Source organism: Triturus cristatus, chromosome 1_1 (genome assembly GCF_964204655.1).
Source record: "Triturus cristatus chromosome 1_1, aTriCri1.1, whole genome shotgun sequence".
Taxonomy (NCBI): domain Eukaryota; kingdom Metazoa; phylum Chordata; class Amphibia; order Caudata; family Salamandridae; genus Triturus; species Triturus cristatus.
In genome coordinates this window covers 128561067-128578434 of record NC_140579.1, presented here as the reverse complement: position 1 = coordinate 128578434, position 17368 = coordinate 128561067, and the positions used below count along the sequence as shown (strand labels likewise).

The 17368-nt window shown below is 47.7% G+C and overlaps 1 protein-coding gene across 2 annotated transcripts in view; it reads left to right on the top strand.

Moving 5' to 3' along the window:
- Positions 1–12223: 12223 nt before the first annotated feature.
- LOC146869771 (class I histocompatibility antigen, Gogo-C*0203 alpha chain-like) overlaps positions 12224–17368 on the top strand; it is a 320615-nt gene continuing 315470 nt past the window's right edge. For both annotated transcript variants that reach the window (XM_085614990.1, XM_085615000.1), the window contains exon 1: positions 12224–12417. In XM_085614990.1, coding sequence (XP_085471116.1) covers positions 12360–12417 — 58 coding nt within the window. In that variant the 5' untranslated portion in view covers positions 12224–12359. The remainder of the gene's footprint in view (positions 12418–17368) is intronic.

Genomic DNA, 17368 nt, shown 5'->3' with positions numbered 1-17368 from the left:
ACCACCTGGTTCTATAGTCAGCCGTCACCACCCTGCACTATAGTCCGCTGCCACCACCTTGTACTATAATCAGCCAACACCACCTGCTACTATAGTCAGCTGCCAGCACCTTCTAATATAGTCAGCTGCCACCACCTGGTACTCTAGTCAGCTGTCGCCACCTGGTACTAAAGTCAGCCGCCACCACCTGGTACTATAGTCAGCTGCTATAACCCGGTACTATAGTCAGCTGCCACCACCTGGTTGTGTAGTCAGCTGCCACCACTTGGTACTAAAGTCAGCTGCCACCACCTGGTACTATAGTTAGCTGCCACCACCCGGTACTATAGTTAGCTGCCTCCAGCTGGTACTATAGTCATCTGGTACCACCCGGTACTATAGTCAGCTACCACCACCTGGTACTATAGTCAGCTGCACCACCTGGTACTGTAGTCAGCTGCCACCACCTAGCACTACAGTCATCTGCCACCACCAGGTACTATAGTCAGCCACCACCACCAGGTACTATAGTCAGCTGCCAGCACCTTGTACTATAGTCAGCTGCCAGCTGCCACCACCTTGTACTATAGTCAGCTGCCACCACCTCGTACTATAATCAGTCGCCACCACCTGCTACTATAGTCAGCTGCCAGCACCATGTACTATAGTCAGCTGCCACCACTTGGTACTGTAGTCAGCTGCAGCCACCACCTGGTACTATGGTCATCCGCCACCACCCGGTACTATAGTCAGCTACCACCACCTGGTACTATAGTCAGCCGGCCTCACCTGGTATTATAGTCAGCCGCCACCACCTGCTACTATAGTCAGCTGCCAGCACCCTGTACTATAGTCAGCTGGTGCCACCCCATACTACAGTCAGATGCCACCACCTGGTACTATAGTCAGCTGCTACAACTCGGTACTTTAGTCAGCTGCCACCACCTGGTACTGTAGTCAGCTGCCACCACCTGGTACTATAGTCAGCTGCCACCACCTGGTATTATAGTCAGCTGCCAGCACCAGGTACTGTAGTAAGCTGCCACCACCCAGTAGTATAGTCAGCTGCCACCAATCGGTACTATAGTCAGCTGCCACCACCCGGTACTATAGACAGCTGCCACCACCCGGTACTATATTCAGCTGCCACCACCGGGTACAATAGACAGCTGCCACCACCCTGTAGTGTAGTCAACTGCCACCACCTGGTACTGTAGTCAGCTGCAACCACCAGGTACTGTAGTCAGCTGCCACCACCTGCTACTGTAGTCAGCTGCCAGCACCTGGTTCTGTGGTCAGCTTCCACCACCTGGTACTATAGTCACCTGCCAACACCAGGTATTATAGACAGCTACCACCACCTGGTACTGTAGTCAGCTGCCAGCACCTGGTACTGCGGCCAGCTTCCACCACCTGGTACTATAGTCAGCTGTCACTACCAGGTACTGTAGTCAGCTGCCACTACCAGGTACTGTTGTCAGCCGCCACCACTGGGTCTCATAGTCAGCTGCCAGCATCCTGTACTAAAGTCAGCCGCCACCACCTGGTACTATAGTCAGCCGCCACCATCCGGTACTATAGTCAGCTGCCACCACCCGGTACTATAGTCAGCTGCCACCATCCGGTACTATAGTCAGCTGCCAGCACCCTGTACTATAGTCAGCTGCCACCACCTGGTACTATAATCAGCCGCCACCATCTGCATCTATAGTCAGCTGCCAGCACCCTGTACTATAGTCAGCTGCCACCACCTGGTACTGTAGTCAGCTGGTGCCACCCCATACTACAGTCAGACGCCACCACCTGGTACTATAGTCAGCTTCTACAACTCGGTACTGTAGTCAGCTGCCAGCACCCTGTACTATAGTCAGCTACCACCACCTGGTACTATAGTCAGCTGCCACCACTCGGTACTATAGTCAGCTGCTATTACCTGGTACTACAGTCAGCTGCTATGGTACTATAGTCAGCCACCACCGTCTGGTACTATAGTCAGCTGCCTGCACCTGGTAGTATAGTTAGCCGCCACCATCAGGTACTATAGTCAGCTGCCACCGCCTGCTACTATAGTCAGCAACCACCACTTGGTACTATAGTCAGCTGCCAGCACCTGGTCCTACAGTCAGCCGCCACCACCTGGTACATGAAGGTCTGCAGGTCCTGGGTCTGTCGTAGGTAGATGGGGAGGGAGTTCCATGTCTTGGCAGCGAGGTGGGAGAAGGATCTGCCGCAGGTGGTTGTTCGGTGGATGCGTGGAACAATGGCGAGGGCGAGGTCAGCGGAGCGGAGCTGGCGGTTGGGGGTGTAAAAGGTGAGTCGCTTGTTGAGGTATGCTGGTCCTGCGTTGTGGAGTGCTTTGTGAGCGTGGGTGAGGAGCTTCAAGGTGATCCTCTTCTTGACGGGTAGCCAGTGCAGGTCCTTCAGGTGGGCGGTGATGTGGCTGTGGCAGGGGATGTCGAGTATGAGGCGTGCTGAGGCGTTTTTGTATGCATTGGAGTCTCTTCTGGAGTTTGGCCGTGGTTCCCGCGTAGAGGGCGTTGCCATAGTCCAGCCTGCTGGTGATGAGGGCCTGGGTGACCATGCTTCTGGTTTCGGTGGGGATCCATTTGTAGATCTTGCGAAGCATACGGAGGGTGTTGAAGCAGGTGAAGGAGACGGCATTGACTTGTTGGGTCATTGAGAGGGTAGAGTCCAGGATGAACCCCAGTTTGCATGTGTGGTCGGTGGGGGTCAGCGTAGTTTCAAGTGAGGCTGGCCACCAGGAGTCGTCCCAGGCGGAAGGGGTGGAACCGAGGATGAGGACCTCCGTCTTTTCCGAGTTCAGTTTCAGGCGACTGTTATTCATCCATTCGGCGACGACCTTCATCCCTGCGTGAAAGTTGGTTTTAGCGGTGGCGGGGTCTTTGGTGAGGGACAGGATCAGATGGGTGTCGTCGGCATATGAGACTATGTTGAGGTCATGTGATCGCTCGATGTTGGCGAGCGGTGTTGAGGAATTGTGTCAGTTGTCTGTTGACGATCTTCTCGATGACCTTCGCTGGGAACGGGAGCAGGGAGATGGGCTGGAAGTTCTTGAGGTCCTTTGGGTCTACCTTGGGTTTTTTGATCTCTGCGTGTTTCCAGCTTTCCGGGAAGGTTGCATGAGCTATTGAGGATCTTACGGAGTTGGGGTGCGATGATGGAGCTCGCTTTGTTGAAGATGTGGTGGGGGCAGGGGTCTGATGGTGAGCAGGAGTGGATGGTGCTCATGGTCTTGATGGTGTCTTCGACATTGACATGGTTCCAGGAGATCAAGCGACCTGTGTGACTGGGGGCGGTGAGTCTGGGGTGTTGGTGGCTGTCGACGGGGTCTGGGTGTTGAAGTTGTTGTGGATGTCTTCGATCTTTCGGTGGAAGAGGGTAGCTAGGGAGTCGCAGAGGTCTTGTGATGGCGGGATGTCGTTGGAGCTGGAATTGGGGTTGGTGAGTTCCTTTACGATGCTGAAGAGCTCTTTGCTATGGTGTGCGCAGTTAGTCAGCTGCCACCACCTGGTACAATAGTCAGCTGCCACCACCTGGTACTATAGTCAGCTGCTACCACCTGGTACTATAGTCAGCTGCTACGACGTACTATAGTCAGCTGCCACCACCTGGTACTATAGTCAGCTGCCACCTGGTACTATAGTTAGCTGCCACCACCTGATACTGTAGTCAGCTGCCACCACCCGGTACTATAGTCAGCTGCCACCCCACGGTACTATATTCAACTGCCACCACACGGTACTGAAGTCAGCTACCAGCACTGGGTACTATTGTCAGCTGCCACCACCTGGTGCTACAGTCAGCTGCCACCTGGTACTATAGTCACCTGCCAGCACCCAGTACTGTAGTCAGCTGCCGCCACCTGGTACTATAGTCAGCTGCCACCACCCGGAACTATAGTCAGCCGCGACCAGCTGGTACTATAGTCAGCTGCCACCACCCGGTATTATAGTCAGCTGCTACCACCTGGTACTATAGCCAGCTGCCAGCACCTGGTACTAGAGTCTGCCGCCCCCACCTGTTAGGTAGTCAGCTGCCACCTCCCGGTACTGTAGTCAGCTGCCACCACCCATTAATATAGTCAGCTGCCAGCACCTGGTACTATAGTCAGCTGCCACCACCTAGTACCATAGTCAGCTGCCAGCACCTGGTACTGTAGTCAGCTGCCACCACCTGGTACTGTAGTCAGCCGCCGCCACCTGGTACTATAGTCAGCTGCCACCACCTGGTAGTGTAGTCTGCTGCCATCACCTGGTACTGTGGTTGACTGCTACCACCTGGTAGTATAGTCTGCCACCACCACCCGGTACTATAGTCAACTGACACTACCTGGTACTATAGTCACCCACCACCACCGAGTACTATAGTCAGCTGCTGCCACCTGGTACTATAGTCAGCCGCCACCACCCGGTACTATAGTCAGCTGACACTACCTGGTACTATAGTCACCCACCACCACCCAGTACTATAGTCAGCCGCTACCACCTGGTACTATAGTCAGCCGCCACCAACTGGTACAATAGTGAGCTGCCAGCACCTGGTACTGTAGTCAGCTGCCAGCACCTGGTACTATAGTCAGCTGCCACCACCTGGTACTATAGTCAGCTGCCAGCACCTGGTACTGTAGTCAGCTGCCACCACCTGGTACTATAGTCAGCTGCCGCCACCTGGTACTATAGTCAGCTGCTATCACCTGGTACTAATAGTCAACTGCCGCCACCTGGCACTATAGTCAGCTGCTACCAACTGGTCCTATAGTCAGCCGCCACCACCCAGTACTATAGTCAGCTGCTACCACCTGGTACTGTAGTTAGCTGCCAGCACCTGGTACTATAGTCTGCTGCCAGCACCTGGAACTATCGTCAGCCGCCACAAACTGGTACTATAGTCAGCCGCCGCCACCCGGTACTATTGTCAGCTGACACCACCTGGTACTGTAGTCAGCTGCCACCACCAGGTACTATAGTCAGCCGCCACCACCAGGTACTATAGTCAGCCGCCAGCATCTGGTACAATAGTCAACTGCCAGCACCCGTTACTATAGTCAGCTACCACCACCAGGTACTATAGTCAGCTGGCAGCACCTGGTACTATATTCAGCTGCCAGCACCTGGTACTATAGTCAGCCGCCACCATCTGGTACTATAGTCAGCTGCCAGCACCTGTTACTGTAGTCAGCTACCACCACCAGGTACTATAGTCAGCTGCCAGCACCTGGTACTATAGTCAGCTGCCAGCACCTGGTACTATAGTCAGCTGCCAGCACCTGGTAGTATAGTCAGCCGCCACCACCCGGTACTATAGTCAACTGACACTACCTGGTACTATAGTCACCCACCACCACCGAGTACTATAGTCAGCTGCTGCCACCTGGTACTATAGTCAGCCGCCACCACCCGGTACTATAGTCAGCTGACACTACCTGGTATTATAGTCACCCACCACCACCCAGTACTATAGTCAGCCGCTACCACCTGGTACTATAGTCAGCCGCCACCAACTGGTACAATAGTGAGCTGCCAGCACCTGGTACTGTAGTCAGCTGCCAGCACCTGGTACTATAGTCAGCTGCCACCACCTGGTACTATAGTCAGCTGCCAGCACCTGGTACTGTAGTCAGCTGCCACCACCTGGTACTATAGTCAGCTGCCGCCACCTGGTACTATAGTCAGCTGCTATCACCTGGTACTAATAGTCAACTGCCGCCACCTGGCACTATAGTCAGCTGTTACCAACTGGTTCTATAGTCATCCACCACCACCCAGTACTATAGTCAGCTGCTACCACCTGGTACTGTAGTTAGCTGCCAGCACCTGGAACTATCGTCAGCCGCCACAAACTGGTACTATAGTCAGCCGCCGCCACCCGGTACTATTGTCAGCTGACACCACCTGGTACTGTAGTCAGCTGCCACCACCAGGTACTATAGTCAGCCGCCACCACCAGGTACTATAGTCAGCCGCCAGCATCTGGTACTATAGTCAACTGCCAGCACCCGTTACTATAGTCAGCTACCACCACCAGGTACTATAGTCAGCTGCCACCACCTGGTACTATAGTCAGCTGCCAGCACCTGTTACTGTAGTCAGCTACCACCACCAGGTACTATAGTCAGCTGCCAGCACCTGGTACTATAGTCAGCTGCCAGCACCTGGTACTATAGTCAGCTGCCACTACCAGGTACTGTAGTCAGCAGCCACCACCTGTGGTAGTCAGTGACGAGGCTCAGGGGACAGGAGCCACCCATGATAAAAGGAGTATGACTTTGGATTCTACCCACATCGCCCAGCAGAGTCTGACAAAATGAGGAGCAAGTTGTCCCAAGGACATCACTAAAGACTTTCATTGCAGTCTGTAAATGTCCTTCGATGTAGGCTGCTAAGTTGTATTCCCTCCTCCTTCCCCTCCCCCACTGGACCAAAGCCTCCGTTTCTGGGAAATTAGCCCATCTCCTGTCACAGGTGCGCTATCCGTCAGCTGGAGGGCGCTAGAGCACCGCAGGGGAAGCGGAAACATTCAGCGCCTCAAACGAGCTCTGTCATCAGAGCAGCTAGGGATTTACAGCCATTTACATCAGTAATGTCCGAGGCTTCTAAGCACTAACAAAGCTGAGATAAGAAAAGGCGTAAAATCAGTTTCCCCCCATTTTTATATAGCGGGAAATGGACTGAAGGGGTCGCTTTACACGAGCACCAAATACATGACAGAAGGTATCATTAAAACCGTGAACACAGGGAGATGACGGGATGTGCCCAGAATCACGGGATGTTGAGCCGACGCTGAGACTCGAACATGGTCCCCAGTTCCAAAGTAGGTAGCTCTGGCCATAACAACACATCCTCTCCCCATCCAATAATAACAGCGAGGGCTTCTAAGCACTTTAGAGTCTAGGCACAAGCAGCGCCCACCAAACCAACAGAAACAAAAGGAGCAAAACAAATACAGAGAGAGGGTCAAAACTGGAGGGAGAAATTACAAAAGGATAAGGGGGGCACCCCTGTGCAGACTCTTCACTGTCTGCAGGCAGGACAGGTCACGGGGGCTTCTAAACACTATGAATAAAGACCAGAGGGGAACTCAGAAGAAGTAAATACAAGCATTGGCATAGCCAATGGGACCTTATAAGTTTTTAGCCATGCAACAGTTGATGTTGTTGCACCAAGAATATTGTGCTACATAACTAAATACTTATAAGGTCACAAAAGCGAGACCTATTGGCTATGCCAGTGCTTGTTTAAATAAAGCAGTTTGTTTTTAAATGCAGCTCATTTTCCTTAAAGGAAAATGGGATTCATTTAAGGTAGAAAAACAAAACGTTTCCGTTTAATTTTTTACGAGCAGACAGTTTACGGACCACTGCCTGCTCGTAAATATATTTTTGCTGCCAGTCACAATGGGGACCCCTTGGTGTTTGAGAGCGGCTTCCCACCTATATGAAATAGATGGGAAACGGGGCGTGTTTTGCAACTGCAATTGCAGTTGCCAAACAATTATACATTGAAGTGCGACTTGCTATTAGGAAGTGATGCCCTTGGCACGCCCCTCCCCAAAAGTGAGTCGCAAACCCTATTTTGGGAGTCTGTAATAGGATACCGACTCACAATAGTTTGTACATGGGGCAGACCAATTGTGCAATTGCAAACGGGCCGATTACCCATTTGAGACAGCAAAAAACAGTCGTACATCTGGCCCTAAACCTGAGGACGTCAAAGCACCAAGGGGTAGGCCCTTTCATTAGCCCCGATTGAAGTGGCAGAGAGCAGAAGTGTCAGAATTTCCACTTTAACAACATTTTTACTTTTCCTTTGGAGTGGGATAAACATATGTTTGGCAATGCCACACTCGCCGAATAAGCATATATAACTATTTGCAGAACTATCTGAATTTCAACAATTATACCTAAAATCCATTGTGTGAAATATTCTGAAAACGATTGAATATTTTTTAGGATGTATTTTTTTCACTGTGTGTGTAGGAGACTGAACTGTGGTGTTTTCATCACACCCCAATTGTTGGCTTACACCAAAGGTCTTCATATCGTGCCCCAGGAAGGCCTGAATAAATTTCAGGGCCTGGGGTCCGGGCTCTGCCAAGAGGAGCATTTACTAGGTTCTGGTGAACCAAGACAAACATGCTGAAAACTCTGCTTCGGGTTTAGTGAGAGAAAAAAACAGTGGTCTTGAGCCTCCCGGAAATGGGCCATCAGTAATGTTTTTGTCACTCGTCCTTTAGGTGTCAAGGTGGGGGACGAGATATCCAAATAATGCTTACAGTCCCTCAGGCTGTGGATAATGTTATGCTTTTAGGAGGCCCAGACGGTCAGTAGCTTGTCAGCAATCATGCATTTGATTGCATTTTTAAAAGAAATAACAAAACATAACTGCAATGTGAAATATTTTCAGACCAGCCAATGTAATTATTTTGACAAAATAAGTTTGTCTTTCTGGGTGGGGTGACAACTTTTTACTCGCAGGGGCACAACATTTCAAAGTTTGAAGGTATATGCTGAGACAGTACATCATGGAATATTACCACAATGGTGTAGATATTAGTCAGGAGGATAAAAAGACAAGTGAGAATATTCTAATGACACCATTTGCAAAATTGCTCTGCGTTTAGGCGGGGGCACATTGACTTTGGTGCTTCCTTCACACCTGAGTTCAGTGCAGCAGTGAAGGGCGCCAGCCAACAGTTCTCTCACCTCACTGCAGAGTCCTACCATCACAACCACCAGAACAACTAGCAATGGCTGAAACAAGAACGCACAAGAGTACGATCTGGCCCATTTGACGTGGATGAGAAGACAACAATGAAAGCATCCACGCCCATCCACGAATTGCAATTTTTGTTCATACCGGAAATAATCATTGGCACAAGGTTTCTGCTGCTCCCTGGGCTTTTCATCAGAACAACCAACATGTCTAATACCCTTGTGTAGACGCCTGAACATAATAACCTGTTCAGCGGCTCTGAAAGAATGCGTTAACCCAAAGGACGGGCAACTGGCAAACGGATTTGTACAGTTCTTCAGTGAAGTTCAAGCACCCCAAGAATATTTGAAGTCGGTCGTTCATTTCGAGGAGCACACCAACATACCTATATTTTTGCATGCTAATTTTCCACCGATTGGAAACTTTCCAAGAGTATTATTATATTGTTGGGAATGTGGATCCACATGTAACTTATTTTTCGTCCACAAGAAAAATTGTTTCCCTGTGGGGAAAAAACCCTTTCCAGAAGCCACCATGAGCTTTGTGGCAGTTCCCTATCAATTCCCCCGCTGAACTCATTGTACTTGAACGTCTTGAAAAGATAAACTTCACAGCTCCTTCCAGGGTGGCACTGCCCATGCAAGAATGTGGATACTCGTTAGAGGGTGTGGGTCTTGTGTGCATTTTCATGGCCACCACTCTGCCAACAGTTCTCCTTGTTGGCCTCTTAAACCTAAGCTGACACCTTTGGCACATTTGCCATGCTTGCTGTTTTCCACCATTGCAAGTGTACTTGATGGTTTTTTAAATGTCCGAATTACTAGTGCCTTGAAGTAGCAAGTAACGCTGCTAAGTTTAAATTAGTTTAGCAAAAAAGTTTGCCAGTCTGGTCCAAAGAGCTAAAGACGATAATCCGAATTTGAAATAAAGCCAAAACAAGCACCAGTCCTGCAGCGGCTCAATGCCCCTTTCATTCTGTCCTCCCATTTGAATAGAGTTGCCCTTCTCAAAGCAGTGGATTTCTACTTTTGAAAAATAGGAAGGCACTGCTTGAGAATTTGGTGCTTTCTCCTCATTCAAAGAACTAGCTCTGTCCTAACCAAATCCTAGTTGGTAACCTGTAAAGGGCACAATGTTCCTGTTTGCTCTTCAGCGCACCATCAGCAAGTTGTGTTGAGGCACGAACAGGGGAGGTAGACCTATTCTAGATCACACACTGCCCCCAGGCGAGGTACAAACTTGCAACTGTCCTGTGGCAGCTCATTGGTGAAAGGCAGAGCAGCTGTTTGAAGCATCTTTTCAAAAGGGGGGAGAAAGACACAAACCCGCTGTAGGCAGGTGCAGTGAGTGAGTATACATGCCTGTAGGGGATACCTGAAAGATCATGGGACCCTCTTTACCCCTTGCAGTGCTTGCTCACGGGGGCACACATACCACGCGCCACCTCTTTGTGCTGCAAAGTCAGTGGCCTTCTGATTTCCTCTTTACGCACGTTCAAAATACGGCACAGTATTTCCCTCATTTGTATGGGGCCACACTCCATGCAAATGAGGACATGCCTCCTAGGATAGCCCTGATGCTATTCATGCACGGTCTCTATCTGTATTACAGAAGGGGCCGCACAAGCATTGGCAGACTCGTCTTGAATACCAAAGTACCTCGTTGATGCAGAAAGTGGGGTGTACACACCTGAAACTACACTTAATAGACTCATGCTAAAAGTAGCACATACAGTTAACGAGCACTGGCAAAGCCAACAGATCTGGCAGGCTCGTGCCATGTGCATTTCGGTTTTTACTGTTTACTGCAAGCATATATAACACGAACGGAAAGAAAAATAAATCTGCCTCTTAAACATGTCCACCGTACGCTTGCAATAACAATTTTATTTGTAAAAACATTCCCCAATACAGCTATATTTCTACTCATGCTTTCAAACAAGCTTTTCAGTTATGCCATGCATTTTATTACTACTATTTCTGAAAAAGCCCGAATAAATCACGCCATAACCAAGCACTCAAAAGGAAAGCAACTACCATGGTACAATGTAATTGAAACACTTTATATAACAAACTTTAAAAGGGAGTGTAGGCAAAATAAATAGCCTTTGTTTAAAGTCAGTATACAAAATAATGAAAATAAAGATGCACACTTGGAACCTGATTTGGCATTCAAAAAAGGGGTCTACTTATACCTGGATGTGAACAATGTGCACAGACTTTGTGGAGTCACTCAAAATGAGGAGAGCCAATGGGTAAAGTTGTCTGACCTAAAGCCCAAAATGTGTATGCTGTGGTGGGTGAAAGTAACATGGGAATGAATGCCAGTTCAAAAGACCAATGTATGAAGGCCGCTAACCAAAAGCCCCTCTCTGCATATCTATTATAAATTATGTTTTTGGAAAATGCAATAGCAGCTGTTTTTAAAAATAAGCTTTAATAGGCAAGGTCTCAAGCCCTCAAACTCAGAAAATACACAGTTCTAGAAAATGTGGCACATTAAATAACAGTGAGCTTTAAGGTGCTACTCTAGAGCAAGTGCCCAATGAAGATCTAGGAAGGCCAGGTCCATGCCACATTTTCAGATTTTTCGAATACAGAGCATCTACTTCAAAAGCATATAAAACGTATGTGGCTATGATGAAACTCTAGCACGGAGCAAACCCTTCCATGATCGAGATTGGACACCCGGACAGTACAAGTTAACAGTCTCTCAGTTGGGTACAGCCTTTTATGGTGGTGTTCGCAGGAGTTATCTATTGTTCAAACATGAAAGGACGAGAGAGCCCTGCTGATATCAGGGCCATCACAGCTCATGGGCGAGGTGTGCAGCTGCTAATGGTCCACGTCTCAGGTCAGAAGACAACAGTGTGCCTACGACGGGAGCATCTGGAGAGCATAGTGTCCTTCGACTTCAAAAAGGAAACACCAGCAAATCCCTCAGGATTCCTTCATCTGCTTGCACCCAGACCATCGCATCAACTAGGCACAAAAGGTCAAGGTTGAAAGTAGTGCTCACGTCAGCAGCGTTTGAGAATCGAGGGTGTGGAAGCAATGGTTAAATGTCACGTAACTTCCTGCACCTGCCATCACCACTGGTGAGAAATCGACATAATAAAGTCAGACGCTTCATGCCGCTCGTGTGATAATAGGTCAGCGAGTGACGGCCACGGTGCTTGAACGGTAATAAAAACATAACAAGCGGCCGAGCAGCCGCGAAAGAGATCGCGATCAAACATCAAAGCGGCCGGCGGCCGCGAAAGTGAAAGTAATCGCGTTAAGCGCGCGCCCGCGCACATGCACTGAAGCTCTAGGCTGGCCTGGTAGCACTTTTTGGAGCCCTCTCAAAAAGTCTCGCCAGACCAGCGCATGCGCTGGGTCAGATGAGACCTAAAAACGGCACTTCTGGCTCCTCCGTATTTTCACTTTCACTTATCTAGCTCCTCACGGGCTCTTCCTGATGCATTACTACAAGCTGCTGTTCTGCCTTCTGATTAGTTGGATCTCTTCCCCGACTCTTCCTCCGAGCCCTGGGACGAACGGAACTCAGTTCTTGTGAACTTCTCATCGGAGCTGGTATCTGCTTCCAGGTTGTGATTATTGCCCCCCACCCCACCTCCTATGAGCTCACTACTGGAACCCCTTCATCATGACATGGGTCCCCATCCTCCTCCTGGGGGGCCTCTGGCTGCAGCCGGCCGGAGCAGGTGAGTGTCCTGGGGAGCGGATAGTATCAGGGAGGCAGGTGGACTGTACTGGGGTCTGTGGACACAGCGATAGGTCTGTGAATGGATCGGTATAGCGCAGGGTGAGGGATGTGTGTGGGGATCCTTGTAACACGTGAAGGGGCTGTGTGCACAGATCGGTGTAACACAATAGTGATTGTGTACGCATAGCTGCCAAGGCTTGAGATTGCTATGTGTGACGTTTTCATAATTTCTGTGTAATTATGAGTGACATTTCAACGACTATGAGTGACACTTTCTCCTGAGCAAAATCAAGCAATGAAGACGAGGGGAAAATATAAATATCCCAAATTACACTCATCTGAGCAACGAGAAACTTTAAGAGAATCTTAAAACAGCTGCAAAGCACCAGAAATGGAAGGGAACTAATGTAGTACCCTTGTAACCTGATCGGACAGTGGCCACAGACAGACAGCATGGGGCAAGCCTCAGAAGAGTGAGGCTGAGGCATACAGAGGCGTGCAGCCAGCCAGGGCACTGTTGTGTGTAAAACGATATGTCCCCTTATGGGATGATGCAAACATATATGCCAAGCGTCTCCATCTGAATTCTTACACTCTAGACCAGAGAGTGAAACCCCAGCAGCACGCCACAGCCGACCAAAACTAACAACAAGGATAATGTGCATATCAACCCCCTTTTTCATTAAAATGCAAACATATGCCAGACGATGATAGACCAAAAGAGAAACGGTTAATGTTTGACACAGGCAACAAAAAGGATGTGCAGTTACATTTTTTTTATTAACCCACCATACATTTTGGGAGAAGGGGCACTTCTTTATCAGTTTCCCTTCTCAGGACGGATGTCCTATTAATCCTAAACACAAAAGCCTGGAAGGTGTATTACAGTCAGAAAGAGTAATGGTAGCAATATGGAAAGTGTTATGGCCATTCCTGAATGACATTCCCCATTAGTAACCGCATTGAAGGGAAGTCATAAGCATGAAGGAAACTTCATATATGACTGTAGCACATAAACAGGTAAGTGCTGTCAGCCAGACTATCAGTGACCGAGAGATAATAAAAGAGAGCTGCTCTCGAGGCAGTGAGTTCAGGTACCTGCCGGTCTGAGGACTGATGCTGGGCTACAGTGCACTGTTTTAAATAGTTTCTTGCGCACGTATTTAGCAAGAATTACTTTTCTAATTGTATTGCTCAGCGACACTAATGCAGGTTACGATTTTTAGTGCTACAGCTTCAGGATTGTGAATGCAAAAGCAGAAGAGCTGTTCTGCTCTCTTACCTGCGAAGTGAATACATACTTTATCCTGCACTTACCTTGCTTGGATATTTTCATTTGGCTCACCCAACAAGCTAATAAAATATAATATAGATCTTGCTTTGAATTAATTTAGGAAAGAGTCTTCTATTTACGAAAACAAAAACTTTACGCTCACAAAGCTCGAAGTTATCACATCTTAGTATCCACTTCACAATATCAACTACTACTAGAAAGTGCCAATTCACACGATCGAAGGCTTTAGCCGCATCGACCGTGATGATTGACAAAGGAAGACCCCTGGATAAAGCCAGATCCACTGTACCAACTAAGGTATATACCAAATCTGACATTTGTCTACCTGAAAGGAAACCCTTTTGATCTTCATGGATTATTTGAGGTGCAATTTTACAAAGTCGTTTGTTCATTATGCCTGCAAAAACCTTATAATCAACATTTAATAAGGAAATTAGGCGATACGATTGACACTGGAAGGGGTCCTTCCCAGGCTTCAAGATCAGGGTAATGACCGCATCAGACCAAGAATCTGGCAAAGGGGATGTACCTTTTAATATATCATTAAACAGATTTAACCAGACTGGGATAATTTCATCCTTCAGAATCGCATACACCTCCATCGGGATCGCATCTGGGCCTGCTGCTTTCCCTTTTTTAACTAGTTCAAACACTTTCAAAATCTCAGCCCCTATTATTTCCGAGAGGAGGAATTGTTGACTAGCCTCAGTTAATCTCGAGAGGTGTTTTTGTTCCAGCCATCTATCAATGCACCCTTCAGACTCCTGGAGATCTTCATGGTAAAGATCTTGAAAGAACCCCGTAAATGCCTGTTCTATTTTATCTTTTTCCACTATGAGTTGTGTACCCACTTTAATCTTGTTGATATACGTACTAGCTCTATCGATCCGTGATTTAATAGCAAGGAGCTTACCACAATCCTTCCCTTGATCGAACTCACGCATTTTACTTATCTCCCACTTTTGATGTAAGATCTCTTCTGTCTTAAGTTTAAAATTTAACAGCTGCTCCTGCACTTTCTTTACCCAATATTCTCTCTCTGGATCATCATGCGGTCTTACTTTCAACACAGTTTCAGCCTCCGCTACCTGCTGCTCCATCTTAACCAAATCTTCCCTCTCTGACCTGGCCCACCCAATTACCGCCCCTTTTAAAATCCCCCTCAACCAGGCCTTGAAGGCGTCCCAGACAATATGTTGGGGGGCAGACCCTAAGTTGTTATGAAAAAAGGTGACAGTTTCGGACTTCAAAAGGCCAGGGGTGGAAGATAGCAGGAGAAACCTTCTATTTAATGTCCATCTCCTTAAACAGTGATCCAGAGGGAACTCTAACTTAAATGCCATGGCGCCATGATCCGATAGATGAATGGGCAGATATTTAATTAAGCTCACCTTATGAGATTCCACGTGATCAATAAACACATAGTCTATCCTGGAATAGTGGGAGTTCTTTTTACTATAAAAAGAGTACTCTCTGAGATCACCATGTTTTTTCCTCCACAAATCACATAGGTTAAAATTTTTCAAAATATTCATCAAGTGGGCTTTGACCCGGGGGGCTGCAATATGAGTTCGGGGAGATGATCTATCGAGGTTATTATCTAAAAGTACGTTGAAGTCACCAGCCAAAATCAAAGGAGCATCAAAGTCAGCAAGGGCCAAACAAAGGTTATACAAAGGAGAAATATCGTCTTCATTAGGCCCATAGTAACTCACTAGCGTGTACTTAACCCTTTTAAATTTGATTTCGGCTATAACCCAACGTTCTCTGCTATCTAGTTGAGACTTAATAAGCTCAATTCCCGAGTTCATTTTTAATATTATAGCAACACCCTTAGAGCAACATTGCTGATCTGAAGCACTGATTTTATCCACCCATTTTTGTTTACCAAATAGTGCCTTACATTCTGCGGACAAAAGACGAGTCTCCTGGATCAAGAGCAGTTTAGCTGAACTATTTCTTAAATACTGCAGAATCAAACGTTGCCTTCTTCTAACTCTCAAACCATTAACATTCCAGCTGAGACACTCAAGATATTGATTCCCACTACAAGCAGAGCTATCCCCCATCATGACACATAATCCATTCTCTACAGTTGCTACTAGAGGTTGTAATGTCACATGAATTTAATAAATGTATATATATTTTTTTATTTTTACCCAATGCTCCCCACCAAACTCTGTGAAAAACCCCTCTGGCCTTCATGACCACCCAGCCACCCACCCCACCCCCAACGGGAACCCTCCCGACAACCATTTGGCAATAAATATTGCCCTTTGAGCCAGAAACCCATAGCCTAGCCTCTGAAAGAAACTCTTAGGTGCTTAATCAAACAAAAATAAAAAATAAATCTTACACGGTGGAATTGTACCTTGCAAGAAAGCTGTCCACCTCCTCCGGGAACCTAAAGTTATACATTTTATTCGCAAGAACCACTTTCAAAAAAGCAGGGAACCGCAACTGCAACTGTGCTCCTAGATCCCTTAATGTGTCCATACGTTTTCCCAGTTCCCATCTCCTATCCTCCATAGCCCGGGAAATATCAGAACGGATTCTACAGGAAGCATCTTGAACCTGAATGTTTTCAAGTTTAAGTGCTGCCCCCAATAAGTGCTCCTTAAGAGAATAAGACTGTATGAAAACCAAGATCTTTCTAGGTTTTTTCCGAGCCGGATTTAACTTAAAGGGATCTCTGTGGATATGTTGAATTTCGGATTCCCAGACCGAAGCCGAAGCAATCTGGGGGAAAGCCTTGGTCAGAATACCAACAAAATAGGATTTTAAATGATCTCCTTCCAGCCCTTCCTTTAAGTCTAAAATCCGGATGTTGTTTCTTCTTGACATATTCTCCAGCCTCTCCAATCTCTCTACCATTTCCCGCTCCTTGGCCTTAAGGTTTAATACCTCTAGGGCATTATCCTTTACTTCCTTGTTCAAATCCCCTACTTTTAGTTCTAATTCATCCATCCTGTGGTTAAGTGCCAAAAAGTTTTCCTCTAAGCTAGTGCAAGTGTCTTGTATTTTTTTCTGCATCAGTTCCGAAGTCGAAAAACGCGCCCCAATTTCCAAAGTCAATTGTTTTAACAGCCCCTGTACTGTATCTGCACTTTGAGCAGCCTCCTCTACGGGCAAAGAGCCCGCCTCCTCAGGCTCTTCTTGTCTGTCAGCCCCTGAAGACACAGGTAAAACGGTCAAGGGGGCAAAACGATGAGATAGTAAGATAGAGGGGGCCACGTCGCTGTTTTCTTCCCCAGGAACTGTGGACTTAGTCTGGACAGAAAGTACGGGGTCTATACTGCCCTGTGAGTTAGCCATAAAATAGGAACGAAGTGAGGGTGCAACCTTTATAGGAACTGAATTCTTGTTTTTTTTACGACACTTTACTGGGTTGGACTTCACTGGTTTATTCAGGCTACTAGATAGCTGTCTCTGATTGGGATTCTGTCTGGTTCCCCCTTTGCAGATCTCAGAGGAATGATGAATTTGCGCTGCCGGAAGATCTGACCCTAAGAAAGAACGTGACCTTAACTTATACCTCCTCCCCCGAGCCAACTCAATGGTTGATTTTAGAGAAGAAGCGAGGGAGGTTGTGGAGGATTTAGTAGTAGAGGTAACGGAGGTAGTGGAGGTGATAGTGGAACTTAAACAGCCTTGA